Below are 16,431 nucleotides of genomic sequence, written 5' to 3'. Positions count from 1 at the left end.
TTCCAGACGGAGCTTCAACTAAACACAGGGCTCCGAGTCAAGCCAAAGGGGCTGGAGACAAACAGAGGCAGAAAACATTGTTATGGACTTTGTTCAGAAAACTAAGCCCTTAAGAGCCAAACCTATCTCTAAACATGGTAATTTATCAAAAGCAGCACAGACTTGCTCATAGGCAGTATTGTGTGCCGCTCTCCGAGAGCAGATTAACAAGATTTCCACCACCCTCCAAAAAAGCCTTTTTCCCCTCAAGTCACATCTTCCATGTAAACAGCAAATGTATTATAAAAACATTATTTTCATCAAAGTGCAGCAGCATTAATTTTAGGGACTGGCTGGGTTTAAAAGGGAGGGATGAAAAGACCTCGGCACCGGAGCATGGCACAGCGAAAGTCACGGTGCTCCGGAGCGGAGCTGCGGCCGCCGAGCCTGCGGAGTTTGCAGGGGCACCGCTCATCGCTCCCAGCTTGGCTCTGCTCTCAGCCTGCTCCAGCCGTGCCAAAGGGCACAGAGCAGGGCACACACTGCTGCCAGCCATCCCAGGAGGAGCTTGGCAGGGGGGGAAGCGCTGGCTGCCTCCCCGGCACCCCGACTTGGAAGGGTGGATGAATGGTCAAGTAACTCCTATTCCCACCTCACCAGCCTTCCCAGACCTCATGGCTTATGCTACCTGCACCCCTGGAGAGCAAAGCAGATGATGCTCAGAGCTGTGCGAATGCCCCGCTTTTTTTACATTTATTGGGCACAACAGGACCCGGCGCCGTGCAACAGCCACAGCAGCAAACATCTGGACTGGCCATGAGTCCCAGTTTTAAGCAATTCCCCCCCCAACACCAACATTACTTCACACAAAAAGAGTCCGGGGAAGGCCAGTATGGGATGTGACAGCATAAATCAGAATTAGATTCAAAACAAAAGTTTAGAAACTACTGCTGGGCCGCCGAGCTGTTGAAGGCCACGGTCTCCCAAACTGCCTTCAAGTCATGTCCCCCCATCAGGAGATTTTTTCCCCCCACTTTTTTCTCTATTTCCAGAGACATAAAAACCACACTACTGGGCTCTGAGCATTCCCTAAAATAAAGCAATTAACTTATTTCCAGGCTCCAGCAAGCGATCGTGACAGCCTCCCCCCCGGCAGAAAGTGGGAGCCGTGGTCCCTGACCCCCGGCCAGCACAAAAGAGGCAGCCCCAGCACAATGCCTGCTGTCAGCAACTGAATTATTTTTATACAGGAATTTTTATCTCTATGGTACAAACAAGTATGTGTCTGTGCCGACTTGTTAAGCAATCCACTTGTATGTAGAATAAGATTTTTTTTTCCCTGCTACCAGTCACACAGCTCTAAGATCAGAAGAAATACATACTCTTTGAAGCTCCTCAAATGTTTTAGTTAAAAGGACAGCAGTTATTTTCTAAGATCCAAGAGTATCTTTATCAGAATTTAATTTTTCCTTATTGATTTTTTCTAACGTAACACAAATTTAACATAGGACAGTTTATAGTTTATTACAAAATAATACAGCCTCTATCTCTTTTTCCAAATGCATCCCACTGTGTTCTAGCTCCTCAAAGAGAACAAGGCTTCTGGACTACTGTTTCTCATTGCACAACAACTCTTCCCTAAACATGAAAATCAGCACCAGTAATAGAGAAACACAGGGAAAAGCCCCACGGCCACCCTCACCCAGTAAATGCTCCGTGCGCTCGCCATGCCCTGCCCGAAGAACAACACTTCTGCTGATCAATTCTCTTACTCCACAAAGAATAAACTCAGTAGCTAAAATGCAACAAAACCCAGATGATTCATTCAATATCTGAAAAAAAAAACCCAGCTGTGACGCTGAAGCACAGTAATGCTGGGTGACAAATTAATTGTTGCGAATATTGGGGGGGGTACAATACAACACATTTGTATTTTTGCATTTTCTATTTCCCTACCTGATAAATCAATTAAGCAAGCAATTAATGCAAAATTAAACTCCTCACTTCCTAAAGGAACGAGGAACTGCAATGCATAATTTTAAAGAGGTAATAGCTGTAGTAATAGCAGTAATAATAACAATAGTAATAATAATATTATTATCCACAACAACAATAATAACACCACTAAAAGCAGGGCTCTTCTTTGAGCCTTTGTTGTTCAGCAGTAATTCCATTGTTTATTTAGGCAGAGGTTTTTCTATCTGCAGCTAAGATCAAATTGTAGGTGTAATTGTTCAGCATTTAGGCAAAGCAGGGGAGGGTGGAAGCAGAAAGTCGTTGGTTCTGACTGACCAAAGCTCCCCACATCTCCCTCCACCAGCACAGCCCCTCCAGGGGGAATCCTGCACCCTCTGCAGCACCCTGACAACGCCTGCCTGGAAGGGCAGAGAGGAATAGCTTCTCCTGACAGCTATTTCCCAGGGATACTGAGCCTCCTGCCTTGCCGGCAATGCAGTTATTTGGCTTTTGCTCTTGCCCCACTCTTGGTGTCTCAGCTATTTAGTGTGAAAAACAAAAAATCTGAGCTGTAGCTGAGTTCTGTACCCGCCAGATGGGGAAGTGATAGGATTTTTTTTCTTTAAAAGCAACCTGTTCAGGTAAAAAGTTCCAGTAGAATTGCAGCAGGCAAGCGGGGAGAGGTCTCCGGGGAAAGCAGAGAGAAGAAACACTTTGGTGCACTGTCTGCAAACCCAGAATTCAGCAGCTTTTTTTGGCAGCCAATTTGTTTCAAGTGTTTTGTTTCAGGGAACGTATGTATTTTTCTTTGTGCATTTTGTGGATTTACTACAACCGCTCCTGACAGCTGTTGATTCAGTTAAATGAGCACATTATTAAAAATCCTCGAACACAACCGCACTGAAAAGCAGACACCTTTGGATGGAGCTGAAGATTCAAACACACAAGAAGATGCAAATGAAACCTCTGCAAGGAGGGTGTACAGCCTGAGCCGTGCCCAAGCCAGAGGGCAAAAGGGGCTCCAGCCCCTGTTTGCGGTGGCTCTGTTTTCTTTGTTTCAACCAGACCCAGATGCTAAAAAAAGAACGAAAAGCAATGCCAACAATCCCGAGTATAAAAAAATAAATGTTTGCTAATACTTGAAAAAATTACATCCCCCAGCGGGCTGAAGTTAATGTGCTTCAAATAATTCAGCACCGTGCCCTGTACTTTGTCTTCTTTTCTTACTTACTATCCAATTTTGCAGAGGAAGGACACCTATTCAGAACGAGGAGGGAGAGGAGAGGATGTTTTCATTTTGCTTTAGATCAAAGGGAAACAAGAATGCAAACTGTGGCATATTGAATTTTTTTTTTTCCACCGCTGTCATTCACACTGGGCTATCGAAGTTTTATACAATTCCCCAGCCCGGCTGCATATTAAGCTGGCTGTGTACAGCTTTATTATAGCGTGGTGCTGAGGAAACATTAATATTCCTGTGTTGCATCTGACAGGACATTTACATGCGCCCATCTGAGCTCACACCTGAGAGCTGCTCCAAGGTACAGTAGCTGTGCTCCGATTGTAAAGGCAAATGAAGAACACAAATTCCCTGCTGGGATCGGGGCTGACCTCGCCACACCCCACACCGCAAACCTTTCCCTCGCCAACCCCAGGCAATGCCACCTCCGAATGAAGAATGAGCCACCAAGTTACCAGCCTCGGTGATGGAAGAGCAAAAAAAAAGCCTTGCTGAAATATTTTAAAGATGCACAGCGAGTGCAGCTGGCCAATAAAGGTTGGAAAACAAACTGGCTGAACCCCGTGCGGGATGCGTTGCATACTAAACCTGATTAGAGACGGGGAGGATGTTTATGGGCTTTAAAATGCGTTTGGCATCAACACGGGAAGGTTTGAATAATGTCAGCACTTGGTCTGCTCATCCATAGGGGTCCACAGCCACCAGTCCAGTTCCTGCAAGAGTTTGATCCACATCTGGCGGAGCAAAGCACACCCAAGATAGGGGCCCCTCCTGAGCAAACTGTGTTTCATGGAACGTCATTATCAGATCATCCCAACTGCTTGGGTGGTTTGTGGGTCCATTAATGTGCCTGTTGTTCTTAAAAGTATGCCATAAATCACAGCAATCCATGTACTACCTACATGGGCCCAAACCTGCTATGCCCGACGTCACCAGGCGTCAGGCTGGAGCTGCTGTCTATGTACACAGAGAGACAAAATTATGTTCATTAGCCCAAGGGAAAAACAAAACAAAAATCCACCCAATAGTTAATTTTAGGACCATGCTACTAGCATGAACATACAAATATGTAAGACTTAATACACTGAAATACACGGACCTGATTTGTTTTATGGACTTGTGCAGTACCCCAGTAGCTGACACATAAAACCAAGCGCTCCCAGATGGAAGCTGCGCTCAAATGCCTGCCACTGGGACAAGACACCTTCCTTGGACTCACGACATCCCTGGCAGCATCATGACCCGAACAAAATCACAACAAGCAGAAAGGTAACGAGAGATCCTCAGCGATTAGCTAAAAAAAAAAAAACAGAACAAAACACAAGTGGCACTGTGCCAGGCCATGTCCAGCTTGATGCTAAATGCCTTTTACTGCACAAAGCTGGTACTAGTGGATATAAAAACAGACCGAAGCCTGAAGGGAATTTTGTCCAAAAAAAATTTTGTCCAAATGAGGATGCATGCAGGCAAACAACTGGAGGCTCCCGTTGCCTGACTGTGCCTCACAAGCCTCTTTAATAGTTTTTATTATTTGAATGAAGCAGGAGCGAGCTCGTGGGCTGAGGGTTGCATATACAAAACGGGGCGATGCTAATAGGCCTCCTCCTCTTTAAAAGAGGCATTACCAAATTATAGGAATGTTTGGAGAAGACTTCACTTCTCCCATTGGGCTAATTAGAAGGTGTTTAATTTACTCCCTGCCTCAGTTTCCGTGGCCCAGCATTTGTTGCTGGGACTGTCGGCGCAGAGCCTCGCGTTTATTACGCGCGTGATTTCCAAAGCTTTGGGCACGTGATGCCAACGTGCACCTTTCAAGATCTATATGGAGCTTAACGTGTGCCAAGCTGCCTCTTGAACCACCAGCATTTTGGATACAGTGATGCCTCTGCTCATGGACAGCTCCACAATTCAGTGTCTCATGCAATAGGAGAAGGAACACAAAATATGTTTCTCATCCTCTCAGAAGATCTGGTTTGCAGGAAACAAAAAAGCCCAGCAGAAATATTCAGGGCACCACAACACTGTGATGCTCCCCTGGAAGGCAGAGGAAAACTTTCTACCCTGCTTCTGTGCTTTGAGTGAACTCCTATTTGTGTTTCCAATAAAGACCCATTTTTACATTAACTGTCTGGAACAGCAGGGAATAGGAAAACTAACACAATCTTTACCTCGTACAAAGGATGATATTGGTGTCACGTGCTTGCTTCTTCAAAAAACGTTATTTATAAAAGGCAATGGGGAAAGCAGGGAAACTATTGACTCTTCTCTGTATCCCTGCACGAGCAGCATTACAGCAACTTTTTGATCCCCTACATTTTTTACATTCCCCCCCCCCCCCCAGAAGTAAATTTCACAGCCGCACAGGCCACCGCCTTTAATTAAGCTTTCAAAAGTCTTCTGACAATGCCAACAATTGCAAGACACTTCTAGAGCTCAATCATGCAATCATCGTGACACTTCTATTTACAATTTGTCTTAGAAAGAGTTTCTCTGACATTGTACTTTGACAAAACAGCCAAGCTGCCGGTTCACAACCTTTCTCTGTCTTATTTACAAATACAGCTTGTACGCAGCGCTCCAAATCTCGGGAGCGGGAGCCTTTGGGTAGCACCCTCACTATTTTTTCCTGTCTGCAATATTTTACCCAGCCTGCTCTCTCTCTTTCTTTGTATGGGGAAAGCAGATAGAATTTGACTTCAAAATCTTCCCATATTCCTTCCTCCCCCCCCCCCCTCTATTTTTAAGCTTTCATCTTATTGTCCAGATGCAATGCTAACTGTTCAGTGCAGACAGCAGTATTTTTTTGTCTCCAGAACAAAACAAAACAAGGAATCGACAATCACAACCCATAGAGTTATAATGGCAACTACTAACAACAGCCCCAAAAAGATTCTGCTTAAAGACATTACTTCCCAAGAACTGTAATAATCAAACAATACTCAGTCTCAAATTTAGTACCAAATGACGTTCACCTTCCCCCGACTGCAGCAGACAGAGGGATTTCTTACATTATTTTCCCACGTGTTTAATTTGAATGTCACAAGCAGCTTGAGAATATAGGATTCGAGCAGTAAAAATGACCTCCCCTCCTCCTCCCCTCTTTGTACAGTAAATAGAGCATCCACGGATCCACGCTCGGCATCATACAGGGGAATTCACAGCAGCACTCCAAAGTGTTCCCCCAACTGCATCCAAGTAACATTTAAGATCCTCCTTCACCCCAGCCCCAACCTTTCATTAATTCCCTCGGATTCACACATCCAACAAACAAACCACCAAAACCTGACACGGGCGGGCGATAAATATTTCCTCAGCCTTTTCAATAAGTGAGCAGCGATTTTACATTCACTGATCTCCAGATACTTCAGTTAATATTTCCCCCTATTGTAAAATACGAGAGCGGATAACTAAAGCCCTGCCGTCGCCCTCACTGCAAATCACGGGCTGCCGGTATCTGGTGGTGAGGCTTTGACATACATATTGATGAAAGCTGCCTCGTTGGACCCACACAACATATCCTATTAATTTTCAGTTAAATTTATGGCATTTCAGCTCCGGCGCTGGATCAGCATCACTCAAAATTTTATAGCAAGGCAGAGCCGTGCACAGGCAGACACCCACATGGAAGAGCCAGGTATGGACACATGCCTGCACCTGTATGGATCCCACAGCTGCTGCACAGGTTGCACACGCACATATAAGCTCCTGTCCTCAGCCCTGTCGCTGGAAAATGGCAAGATAAAGAGCAGCTTAAGGACAGTTAAAACAGACATTTCTCCCTGCATTTGAATGAGTCGCTGCCTCCTTGCTGTTCCGTACATCTTTAACCATTACTTACGATTCTCTTTTACTGTAACACCCCAACATACTGACCAGGAAACTGCAGGCAGGGAAAAAAACTGCACCCAGAGCTCACCCACAGCACCTCTGTATCCAGACCTAACCTGGAACACTTCTTCCATCCTCAAAACTAATTGGGAACATTTTCATATTGCTACAAAATATGTATTTTTGGTCTCTTAGCAGAAAGAATCACTTCCCCAACTTCTGTGTATTTTTCCAAAGGCAGCCTCTATCTTTTTTTTTCCTTAATTACACACTCAAATGTTGCATTTTGCATTCTTGCACAGAAATCAGATATAAATAGCTGAATTGGAAGACTTTGAGGTTCTTCACAGGGGTCCTCCTCCTGAAGCCTGAACTTCACAGTTCAGGCTCCAAGACCTTCACTGGAAATTTTACTGCTGGACTCCTCAAACTACTGGCTACGAGCAATGGGTCACTCCAGCTATCACCACACTTTGTGACACAAGAGATCTGAACTCCAACTGAAAAGGGAGAGGAGAGGAACAGTGCAAGACCCCATAACTCCTGCTGCACCTTCTCCCTTTCCCAAAGCCAGGCTGCATTTCCAACCAACAGAAAGAGAACCAAGGGACCCCAGCGTTGCTCAGCTCCAGCCCAGCCAGGGAGGTGCTGTGATCTTGGACCTCCCATCTGTATAGGCATGGCTGAGCACCACAGCCAGAAACCTTGGGGCAGAAGAGTCCTGACAACCACAACTCCATCCCTACTCAGGACACACTCACAGCTTGCTCTGTGGACCCTCCCGCATGGTGCCAAGCCTGCTCCCAGTCAAACCACCTACATGTACAAGCGAGCAGGATCAGGCCCTGCCACTGTGCCCCCTCCTCAGCCACTGCCTCTGCTCAGAGAAGCATTTACAGCCAGGTGAAACCACAGCCCTTTCTGAATTAACAGCCCCGTAACGGCGCGCCAGCCCAAATCCTCCTCGCTTCGCGTCACCTGCGCCACGCCAAAGCCACACTTGGCTCGCTGAGCCTCCCACACCAAGTGAGTGCCAGAGCAAACCCTCAGCAGAGGAGGTTCCCCTCGGGCAGAACTCTTCAGCATGGCCATCCCTCCAGCCCAGGGACCGAGCTGGGACCACGGGACGACAGCATGTTTAATTCTTGCTTGACAGATACTGTGTTTTGTCTTTTGAGCGGAGCGGCGCCGTACGTAAATACAGCGTTACATCATACCAGCGCTCCTCCATATTTGGTGATTTAGTATGGCTCCAGAGCTTGGAAGACTACAAATCCCTTCCGCCAGGCTCCTGCTTCATTAATCACACCCTACACTTCTGTTGGCTTTCCGTCAGATCGCAGGCAGCACATGGAAATGGGCACTGCCCTCTACCACTCTGGGAAAGAAACCTCACCTTTAATATCCGTGTCTGGGAAGTGCAATATGGGGAATTACTGGAGGGGGGTTAAGTCTCATTCAAAATATGGCTTAGCAGTAGCTGAGCCTGTTTCCTCTTACATGTAGAGATATTCAGGTTTCAGGGAAAGACTGATTACTCTGCAGAAAGAGCACACATTTGTTCACATGATGTCTGCGTGTGCACACACATGGCTCGGCGCACAGACACGTGCGCAGACAGACAGCCATGCATCGATAGGATCTGCTGCCACCACAAAACCTCCAGAGCTGCAGCTCTCCAGCACAGTTTGGCGGCCGTCTTGGAGGCCAGGGAAGGCTGCGGGAGGATCCTGCTGAACCTCCCAGCGCCTACTGCCCTATTATGGTTTAACTTTGTGGCCAAAGCGAGCCCAAGACAAGCTCCAGCACATCATGTGATGATGTACTGCGCCTCCGACAACCCCAAGCGGTCCTGTGGGCTCCCCAAAGAGAGGTACAGGCAGTGTCACATCCCAAACATCACTGGAGGGGGAGTTTGCAGCTGGTTCAGGCACTCACTGGGGTTGATAGGCTGCGGTCTTGCCTTTTTCGACTGGCAGCGTTGGCGTGGTTTGAAGTGATCTGAAACCCTCACTGCAAATGGGCAGTACTTTTGTTTACTAGTAGGGTTTTAAAAGCAGAGCGTGCCTTGTTACGCTCCCAGGGCTCTGAGATTTTCTTTTACATGGTACACTTTTATTTTTTTAACCTCATTTGTGAAAATATCTGCATGGCCAATGGTTTTCTGATTTTATAAAAAGAAAAAAAAAATATGCTATGAAATGGAATTATTTACCCTTTTTTCTTTTTTTAAATTACATTTCATATTGTTTGTTGCACAAAACAGAACTCTGCCTTGGACATTTGTACGGCTGACATGTGGTTGTGTAAACCGCAAACAAAATCAAGATACATCTGTCAAAACCACATCAGAGACAAGAGAGAGCATAGCGAAGCATTTATCATTTGGCTGAGGAGGCAGGCTGCAGAGAGCAGCCTTTCCTGTCAAACCAACCTTTTGAAATTTCCAACATGCCCTTAAACTTTTCGAATAAGCATGTCTGTGCGCTTCAGCAACTGCCCTCTCTACTCTGGCCTGGCCAGTCGAAAATGGCATCTTAAAGTCAAGGTCGGTGGTGTCACTTTGCCATGGGGCTGTGTTTAATTACAGTCCATACGCTGACAGCCAATATGGAACCAAGGCTGGCGGATGCTCGGTTAACTCTTTCACCCCTGACTTTGCCCAAGACTCAAAAAGCTCCTCACGGCAGCCTCGGAACCCTCCTCCCGCAGCGCTCCGGCAGGCAGACACCCACCGGGAGACAGTGCCTACAATGCAGGCAAATCACCAGAGTGGCCTCGAACAATGCGGCCAGGAACACCGGCTGGCACGTGCCTGTTGCTCCCGCGGCCGCGCGGGCACCGGCAAACACCGCTAACCCGGGCAGGGAGGGCACGGACAGCCCGGCCCCCACCGGACACACAGACACCGCAGCGCGCCACTGCCAACACGCTACGGTGCGACTGACACGGAAATAAACTCGCAAACACTTCTCCTTGCTTTAATTTACCTGCTATATGTTCCTGTTTAGGGCAAATTCCTCTAGATGACGTTGATAAACAATCGTCATCCTCTGGCGTAACCTGGATGCCAACCTCCACGGGATTGGACGCTTTTTTCAGCTCACTTGGTGAGGGTGAAGGTGGCTTATCCACAGCCTTCTCTAGGCAGAGACTGCCATTGCATTGTTTCCGTTTGTGCTCAATAAAAATAAGAATGTCCCCCAACGGAAAGTTCATCTGACACTGGCCACAAGTGAGGAGGTCGTGGTCCCCTTCCGGAGCTCCCAATGTGCCATGTTCAGGTTCATCATCAGTGAGAATGGCTTCAAGAGGTTCGGCTGCAGTTTGAGAAACAAAAGGAGAATGGTTAGAGCTCCCGGGAAAGGCAGCAGGCGCGGGGGGAGGAACGCGCCGAGCCCCCTCTTCATGAATATTACACCCCGCTCTGGAGTCCGCCCGCTCCCCCCAGCCAAAGCCATGCAACACGGCTGTCAGCACGGCACCGGGGACAGGGATTCAACAGTTACAGGCAAGAGATCCTGCAGGAGCAGCCCTAGCACGCAGAACTCAGAGGGAGAGCACCGCAACTGTCTCCGTGCTCCTACACGAGGGCACATTTCTGACTCCTTGAACGATTCGGTGCTAAAATTAAATGGATAGGCTGCAAGAACACACTGGGAAACTCTTGTGGTACTACGACAAGAAGGGAATGTGGTGTTTTATTGCTGGATGTATTATTTATGTACATGAATTCAAGGCTAAAAGCACTGCACACACTCTCACACGCATGGGTGTGTATCTTCCACCAGCCAGACAAGACCCAGTTTCTAAAATTCAGAAATACAGTGTAGACAGAAGGTGTTTCAACACACACAGACACTGCACACTCCCCGTACAGGCCGTGCAGGGAACGCGTGCGTGTGTGTAAGAGAGAAGGGGGGAGAGCCAGCCTGCATGGGCACACGCACACCAGGCACCGACACGCAGGGCACATCCAGCCCTCAGAACACACGTGCAGACGTAAATGCACGGATTTGTGTCACTGTCCCCCATCGGCCCGTTTGCGGCTTCCAATTTAAAAAAATCCTAAAGGCAGTAGTTATACACCAAGTGGGGGGGCAGTGGGGGAAGGGGGAGGGTATGAGGCAAATAAATAAATAAGTATCTATGGCAGAAAACCGAAATGATAAAAAGCAAGTGCAGCAGAAATGCCTGCGGGGTGAGGGGAGGCACCGCTCACTTCTGAGCTACTCCTCAGGATCCAAATAAACAGCAAATTCACCACCAAGCCCACTCAGAGATATTAGCTGGATGGGGTATTTTTTAGTGCTTAAGGAAATAAGGCGATCAGTCATTTAGCGTTTTTTAATCCTGAAATAAGGGAATACCTAAATTATCCTGAACATGTTAGCACCCATGGCCTTCAGCATCTAAAAATCAGCTTGGCCAAGCAACTGCCACATTTCCTCCCAACAGTGAGAAGCGCCTTCTTTAAACTCAAAATACCTTGCCTAATGTTGTCAAAGTTGACAAATTTTCTGAATGAGCTCCAAAAAGCTTCATTATGAGGCTATTTCTGCTCACAGAATCGTCAGTGGATGCTTTAACGAGGCAGACTCGGCTCTCTTTTCTGTTGGCTCTTTTTTTTTTTTTTTTTTACGTTACATTTGCAGAAAAATACCTTGGCAATCTCTGTGCAGTCTCCACCGCCATCGCCTTTCACGAGGGGGGAAAAAAAAATAAATACGAGCAGCGTGTTGGTGTTCTCTGTCTGCGCAACACAACACGCACGCTAACAGCAGCGAGCAGGAGGAGAGGGTACTACAAATACAACCCACCTCAAAACACTGCCAGGTAACACAAGAGAGACAGAATACAACTCCTAAACAGTTAATCAGCCTGACCTTCTTTAGCTGGCTGCCAATTTCACATTTAATGAACTTAAAGCCACAGAGAATCAAAAAATAGATTTTAATTTGACTGCACAATATTGGAACTGATTTTGATAAAGTGCAAAAATCCAGTGAACTCAGGTTAAATTTATTTCAACCCTACCTAGGCTGAATATTGAGGAGGAAGATCTGGAGTAGCTCCCAGTTGTGCTGTGTAAAATAATATTGAAAGAGCACACTACCTCGCCGTACCTCAGCTCCAACTAGGACACAGGGATCCAGTCCATCATTTCTTGCCTCTAGTACTACTTCTAATTTAACGTAAGGTCAGCCACAGGAATATGAAGGTTACATTCGTATTAATAAAAACAATGTCTTAATCGCTGGGGCTTTCTCCTAAACTTGCAGACCGGCAGGAGAGGAGGCACAACGTGCGTCTCACGCTGCTCCTCGGGAAGCCGCCACAGGAGCAGGGTGTTTCTGCGGGATTGCCGGGCACGGCGTTTTTCCTCCCCAAGCCGTTCCTGGCGTTCGGACCCAGGGAGTAAATTATTGCAGGACTAATCCCACCGGCAGCTCGCTGCTGCTCGCCGCAGACAAAGGTATTTTTGCGAACCTAACTTCGAGCTCACCGACCCTCCGCAGCAAAGAGACACAAAACCACCCGTGCTCCCCTCGCAACTGGCTTAGCGAGGAGCTCTGCATAATCATTACTCAATTATAATGTTTTCCCGCGGCCTGATTCCTTTCTGACGCTGTCACTATTATTTAGCAGGGGAAGGTAACCCGCTGCTTCGACACCAGACAGTTAAAAGTGGCACCGAACAAAAATAGACTTTGCTAAAAGTCTGTACGGACTGGGCTGATTTACAATCAAAACCAGGAAATGAAGTGGTAATTCAGAGGTTGCTGATTACACCTCCACATTTCACCTAATTAATTTTATAGGAGGCAAAGTTCTTGAAAATAACAAGATGATCAAATGTACAGATATAAAACCTGTAACCTCAACATTTTCTATGCTCTTAACGTAAATTATTGCTAATTAACAAGAATTATATACTAATGTATGAAATACGGCTGGCACTGTGTTAGCTGCAAAACATTTGGCTCCTGATGGAGGCAGAGCCAGCAAAAAAATATGTTTTTTATTATTACTGCTACTTTTAGAACATAATATAAAATACCGGGAGTACAAAGAAAACACCAGAATTCATTTCACCTGGTCTTGCCTCCGATTTGCAGGATGCATCTTTTAATTCTGGGGCAATCAAAATTCCCTGCCTGGGTCCCTAATCATCCGTCTCTTATTTTTCATGCAAATTGCCCTTCCACCAACATGTCTTTTCAGCTTTCCCCCTTCGCCCTCCTACTCCCCCCTTTTTCCCCCTGTTCCCAGCCACCAAAACAACCGCACCGGCAAAAGAGGGATGGATTTTGGAGTGCCGGGATAAAGGAGGTACTGGGGGTGATGGGGCGGGGAGGGGGGTGCCACAGTACGGTGAGGAGAAATGCCCGCGGGGCAATGCGGGATGCGCTGCCGGGGCATTTTCCCGCACCGTACCGTGGGAAGGATGGAGAAGGGTTCTTTAATCCCAAATTTGTGTCTTCGGATCGTGCGGTGCGAGGAAAGGGAGACTTGGGGGTACAATGGGAACCGCCAACACGTTATGGGGAGGGAGGGGAAACCCGGGGGGGGGAAGGCGAGCATCCCCCGCTGCCTCCCGGAGCAAGCAAACTCCGCGCAAAATTAAGAACAAAGAAGAAGAGGGAGGGGGGCGTGGGGGGGGTGGAGGGGAGGGAGCTGGGCGCCCTCCCCCTCCCGCCGGCCGGGCGGCAGCGGAGGAGCCGGCCAGGTTCAAGTTCGCGGGGCTGCCCGGTTGTTTGATCTCGCTGTGCCTCCTAGCGACCGAAGCGGGCACGGATCCCGCCCGCCGCCTCCGCCGCCCCGGCCCCGGCCCCGCCGCCGCATCCCCGGCGCGCCGCTCCCCCGGCCCGGCCTCCCTTTCCCCCCCGGCTCCCGGCCCACCCACGCCCCCTCCCCACGGCCGGGGCGGCTCTGGCCGCAGGGACCCCCGGGCCCGGCCCGGCCGCCGCTCCCGCCCCGCACGTGGGCGCGCTCCGCGCCGGCCCGGGCTGCTCGGCCGGGAGCAGCCGCGGGGATCCCGCCCGCCGCCGCTGCCCCGGGGGCCGAGCCGGAGCCCCCCATCCCCTGCTCCGCTGCCGCCGCGATCCCTGCTCCCCGCACCTCACTTCCAGGGCCGCCTGGGGAAAGCACCCCCGTGCACCCCCCATTTCCGGGGGGGCCCCATCCCCATATGCCAGTGATGCTGCACCCCATCCCTAGCCAGGCAATGAAAACAAAAAAAAAAAAATTAAAAAAAAAAGGCTCCCCGAAAAGTATCGGGGGAAAGAGATGGCGGGGGGAGGGGCTGAGCCCCCGACACACCCCGGGTTTTAGGGCAAACTTTGGGCAGGCAGAGCCCCCGGCCGGCCCTGCCCGCGGCGGAGCGGCCGCCTGCAAAGAGCCAGCGCCGCTTCCTTCGCTCCATGTGCGAACCTGGCCGCAATGTCTGGGCGGCCGTGGGGGAAGAGAAATCGCGGCGGAAAGTTTGGGGGGCTTTGCGAAGGGCCGAGGGAGCCGGGGATGGCTGGCAGGAAGAAACGGCCCTGGGTTTTCTGCCATCCCTGGGAGAGAACAAAACCCGCCGGGAGTAATGGGAGAGAGAGAAAGGAAGAAATAAAGAAAAGTGAGGGAAAGGAGTGAGGAAAAGCATGCAGCATTTCCCCTTCCCCCAGGCTCACCCCGAGGAAAAGAGGATTTTTTTTTTTCTCCCTTCCTTCCCACCCCCCTCGCCCCAAACCTTTCCAGCTCGAGTTGCCTTTTGTTGTGCAAAGAGCGCTCCCGCTTATCTTGCATCTAGCCCTGGTGTGTGTGGTGGCGGCTGGAGGGAGGGACGGAGGGAGCCGGAGAGTTTTTGTTGCGAACGGTGTGGTGGGGCTCGGGGTTTGTTTTTTCTCTCCCGGGGAGAGCGGATTTGGTTTGGGGTTGAAATGCGGCGGCGAGAAAGGGCCGTTCGCGGGTGTGAGGGTGCGAGTGTGTGTGTGTGTGTGCGCGTGTGTGTGTGCGTGTGTGTGTGTGAGCGCGCGTGTGTGCTCAGCCCGGGCTCGCTCTCGCCTGTGTTTGTTGGCAGGAGGCTCCCCGCACACGCGGTGCTTGTAAACATTCAGACACGAGATTTTTCCCAATCAAAATCCACTTCCACTTTTTTTTTTTTTTTTTGAAAATCTTCCAAAAAATAGTAAGCGAGCGGGAGAACGCGAGGCGAGGGCGAGGAGGGAATCCCAGCCGGCGCGGCGCGGCTCGGCTCGGCTCCCTCGCCGCCCGGTGCCGTCCCCCGCCCCAGCCCCAGCCGGAGCGGCGGCGGGGCGGGCGCGGGGCGAGGTCGGGGCGGCGGAGCCCCGCACGGCGCCGGCCCGGGGCGGCGGGGAGCGGCGGGACGGCCACCCCGCGCCCCGCGGCGGAAACAAAAGGGAGGCGGCCCCGCTGGGCTCGGCTGTGGCCCCCCCGGGAGGGCGCCGCGGGGCGAGGGGGCGAGCCCGCCGGCAGCCCGGGGGACTCCGGCCGCCGGACTTTCTCCGCGCTCCGCTCGCCCGCACATCCCGCCCTCCCGGCCGCCGCGGTGTCCGGCGTGCAGCCCGCCGTTCCCGCAGGAATTTCTTCCCACTTTCGGCCGGCTGTGCCCCCGGCAGCCCTGCACCTCGCCCGCGCCTCTCCCGGTGCCGGGCGAGAGCTGCCGCTCTTGCCGCCAAAGAGCGCGGAGAGCGGGAGGCGAGAGGCGAGCGCGGAGCGGGGCAGCGGAGTGCGCTCCGGAGGGCGAGGGGCACGGGCAGAAAGAGAAGAAAAGTCATCAAGGTGATTAAATTAGAGAGGGAGAAATTACCCGGAATGCCGAGAATCCCGAGCCGGCGCTGAGTTCATTTTTTCCCCGACTCGCTCACTCCCTCTCACTTTTAATTTTTTTTTTTTCCCTGCTCTCGCTCGAATTAAAAATTAAATCCGTGAAGGGGAAATGAAATAAATTGCTCTCCGGGTTACTTACGTGAAAATTCCCGTTTGCTTAAGTGCTGGGGTTTGCCTTGCTTGCGGCGCGACATGGTGGGTTGGTGGCTTCGGTGGCTTGTGAGTCGCTCGGTTCACATCGGGAGAGACGGGTTAGAGAGGAAGGAGACTCCAGAGAAAATATCTTCATCAATGTCTTTTGACATCCAAAATAAATTAGAAATAATACAAAGATGGCGCAGGGAAGATGAATTGTGGGATAGCAGTCATGGCTTTTTTTTTTTTTTTTTTTTTTTTTTTTTTTTTTTTTTTGTGCAAGGAAAAAAAAGAGAGAGAGGGAGAGGGAGAGAGAGAGAGGGAGAGAGAGAAGGAGAGAGAGAGATGAAAAAAATGGCAAAAGCCCCCCTGAGCTGCAAGTTCAAGTGCGGACGTGACGTCCCTGCGAACTTGAACGTCAGGAGCCTGGATGGACAGAGACATACAAAACATGG

The 16,431-nt window shown here is 49.9% G+C and overlaps 1 protein-coding gene across 5 annotated transcripts in view; it reads right to left on the bottom strand.

Annotated features, from left to right (window-relative positions):
- BCL11A (BCL11 transcription factor A) overlaps positions 1-16,225 on the bottom strand; it is a 75,330-nt gene extending 59,105 nt beyond the window's left edge. For 4 of the 5 annotated variants that reach the window (XM_036379664.2, XM_036379666.2, XM_036379663.2 and 1 more), the window contains exons 1-2: positions 15,981-16,225; positions 9,994-10,323 (exon numbers count right to left, since the gene is read on the bottom strand). In XM_036379664.2, coding sequence (XP_036235557.1) covers positions 9,994-10,323; positions 15,981-16,035 — 385 coding nt within the window. In that variant the 5' untranslated portion in view covers positions 16,036-16,225. The remainder of the gene's footprint in view (positions 1-9,993; positions 10,324-15,980) is intronic. The other variant, XM_054514149.1, reaches the window with a different exon arrangement.
- Positions 16,226-16,431: the final 206 nt, after the last annotated feature.

Source organism: Molothrus ater, chromosome 3, assembly GCF_012460135.2.
Source record: "Molothrus ater isolate BHLD 08-10-18 breed brown headed cowbird chromosome 3, BPBGC_Mater_1.1, whole genome shotgun sequence".
Lineage (NCBI taxonomy): Eukaryota > Metazoa > Chordata > Aves > Passeriformes > Icteridae > Molothrus > Molothrus ater.
This window is presented reverse-complemented; position numbering and strand designations above follow the sequence as displayed.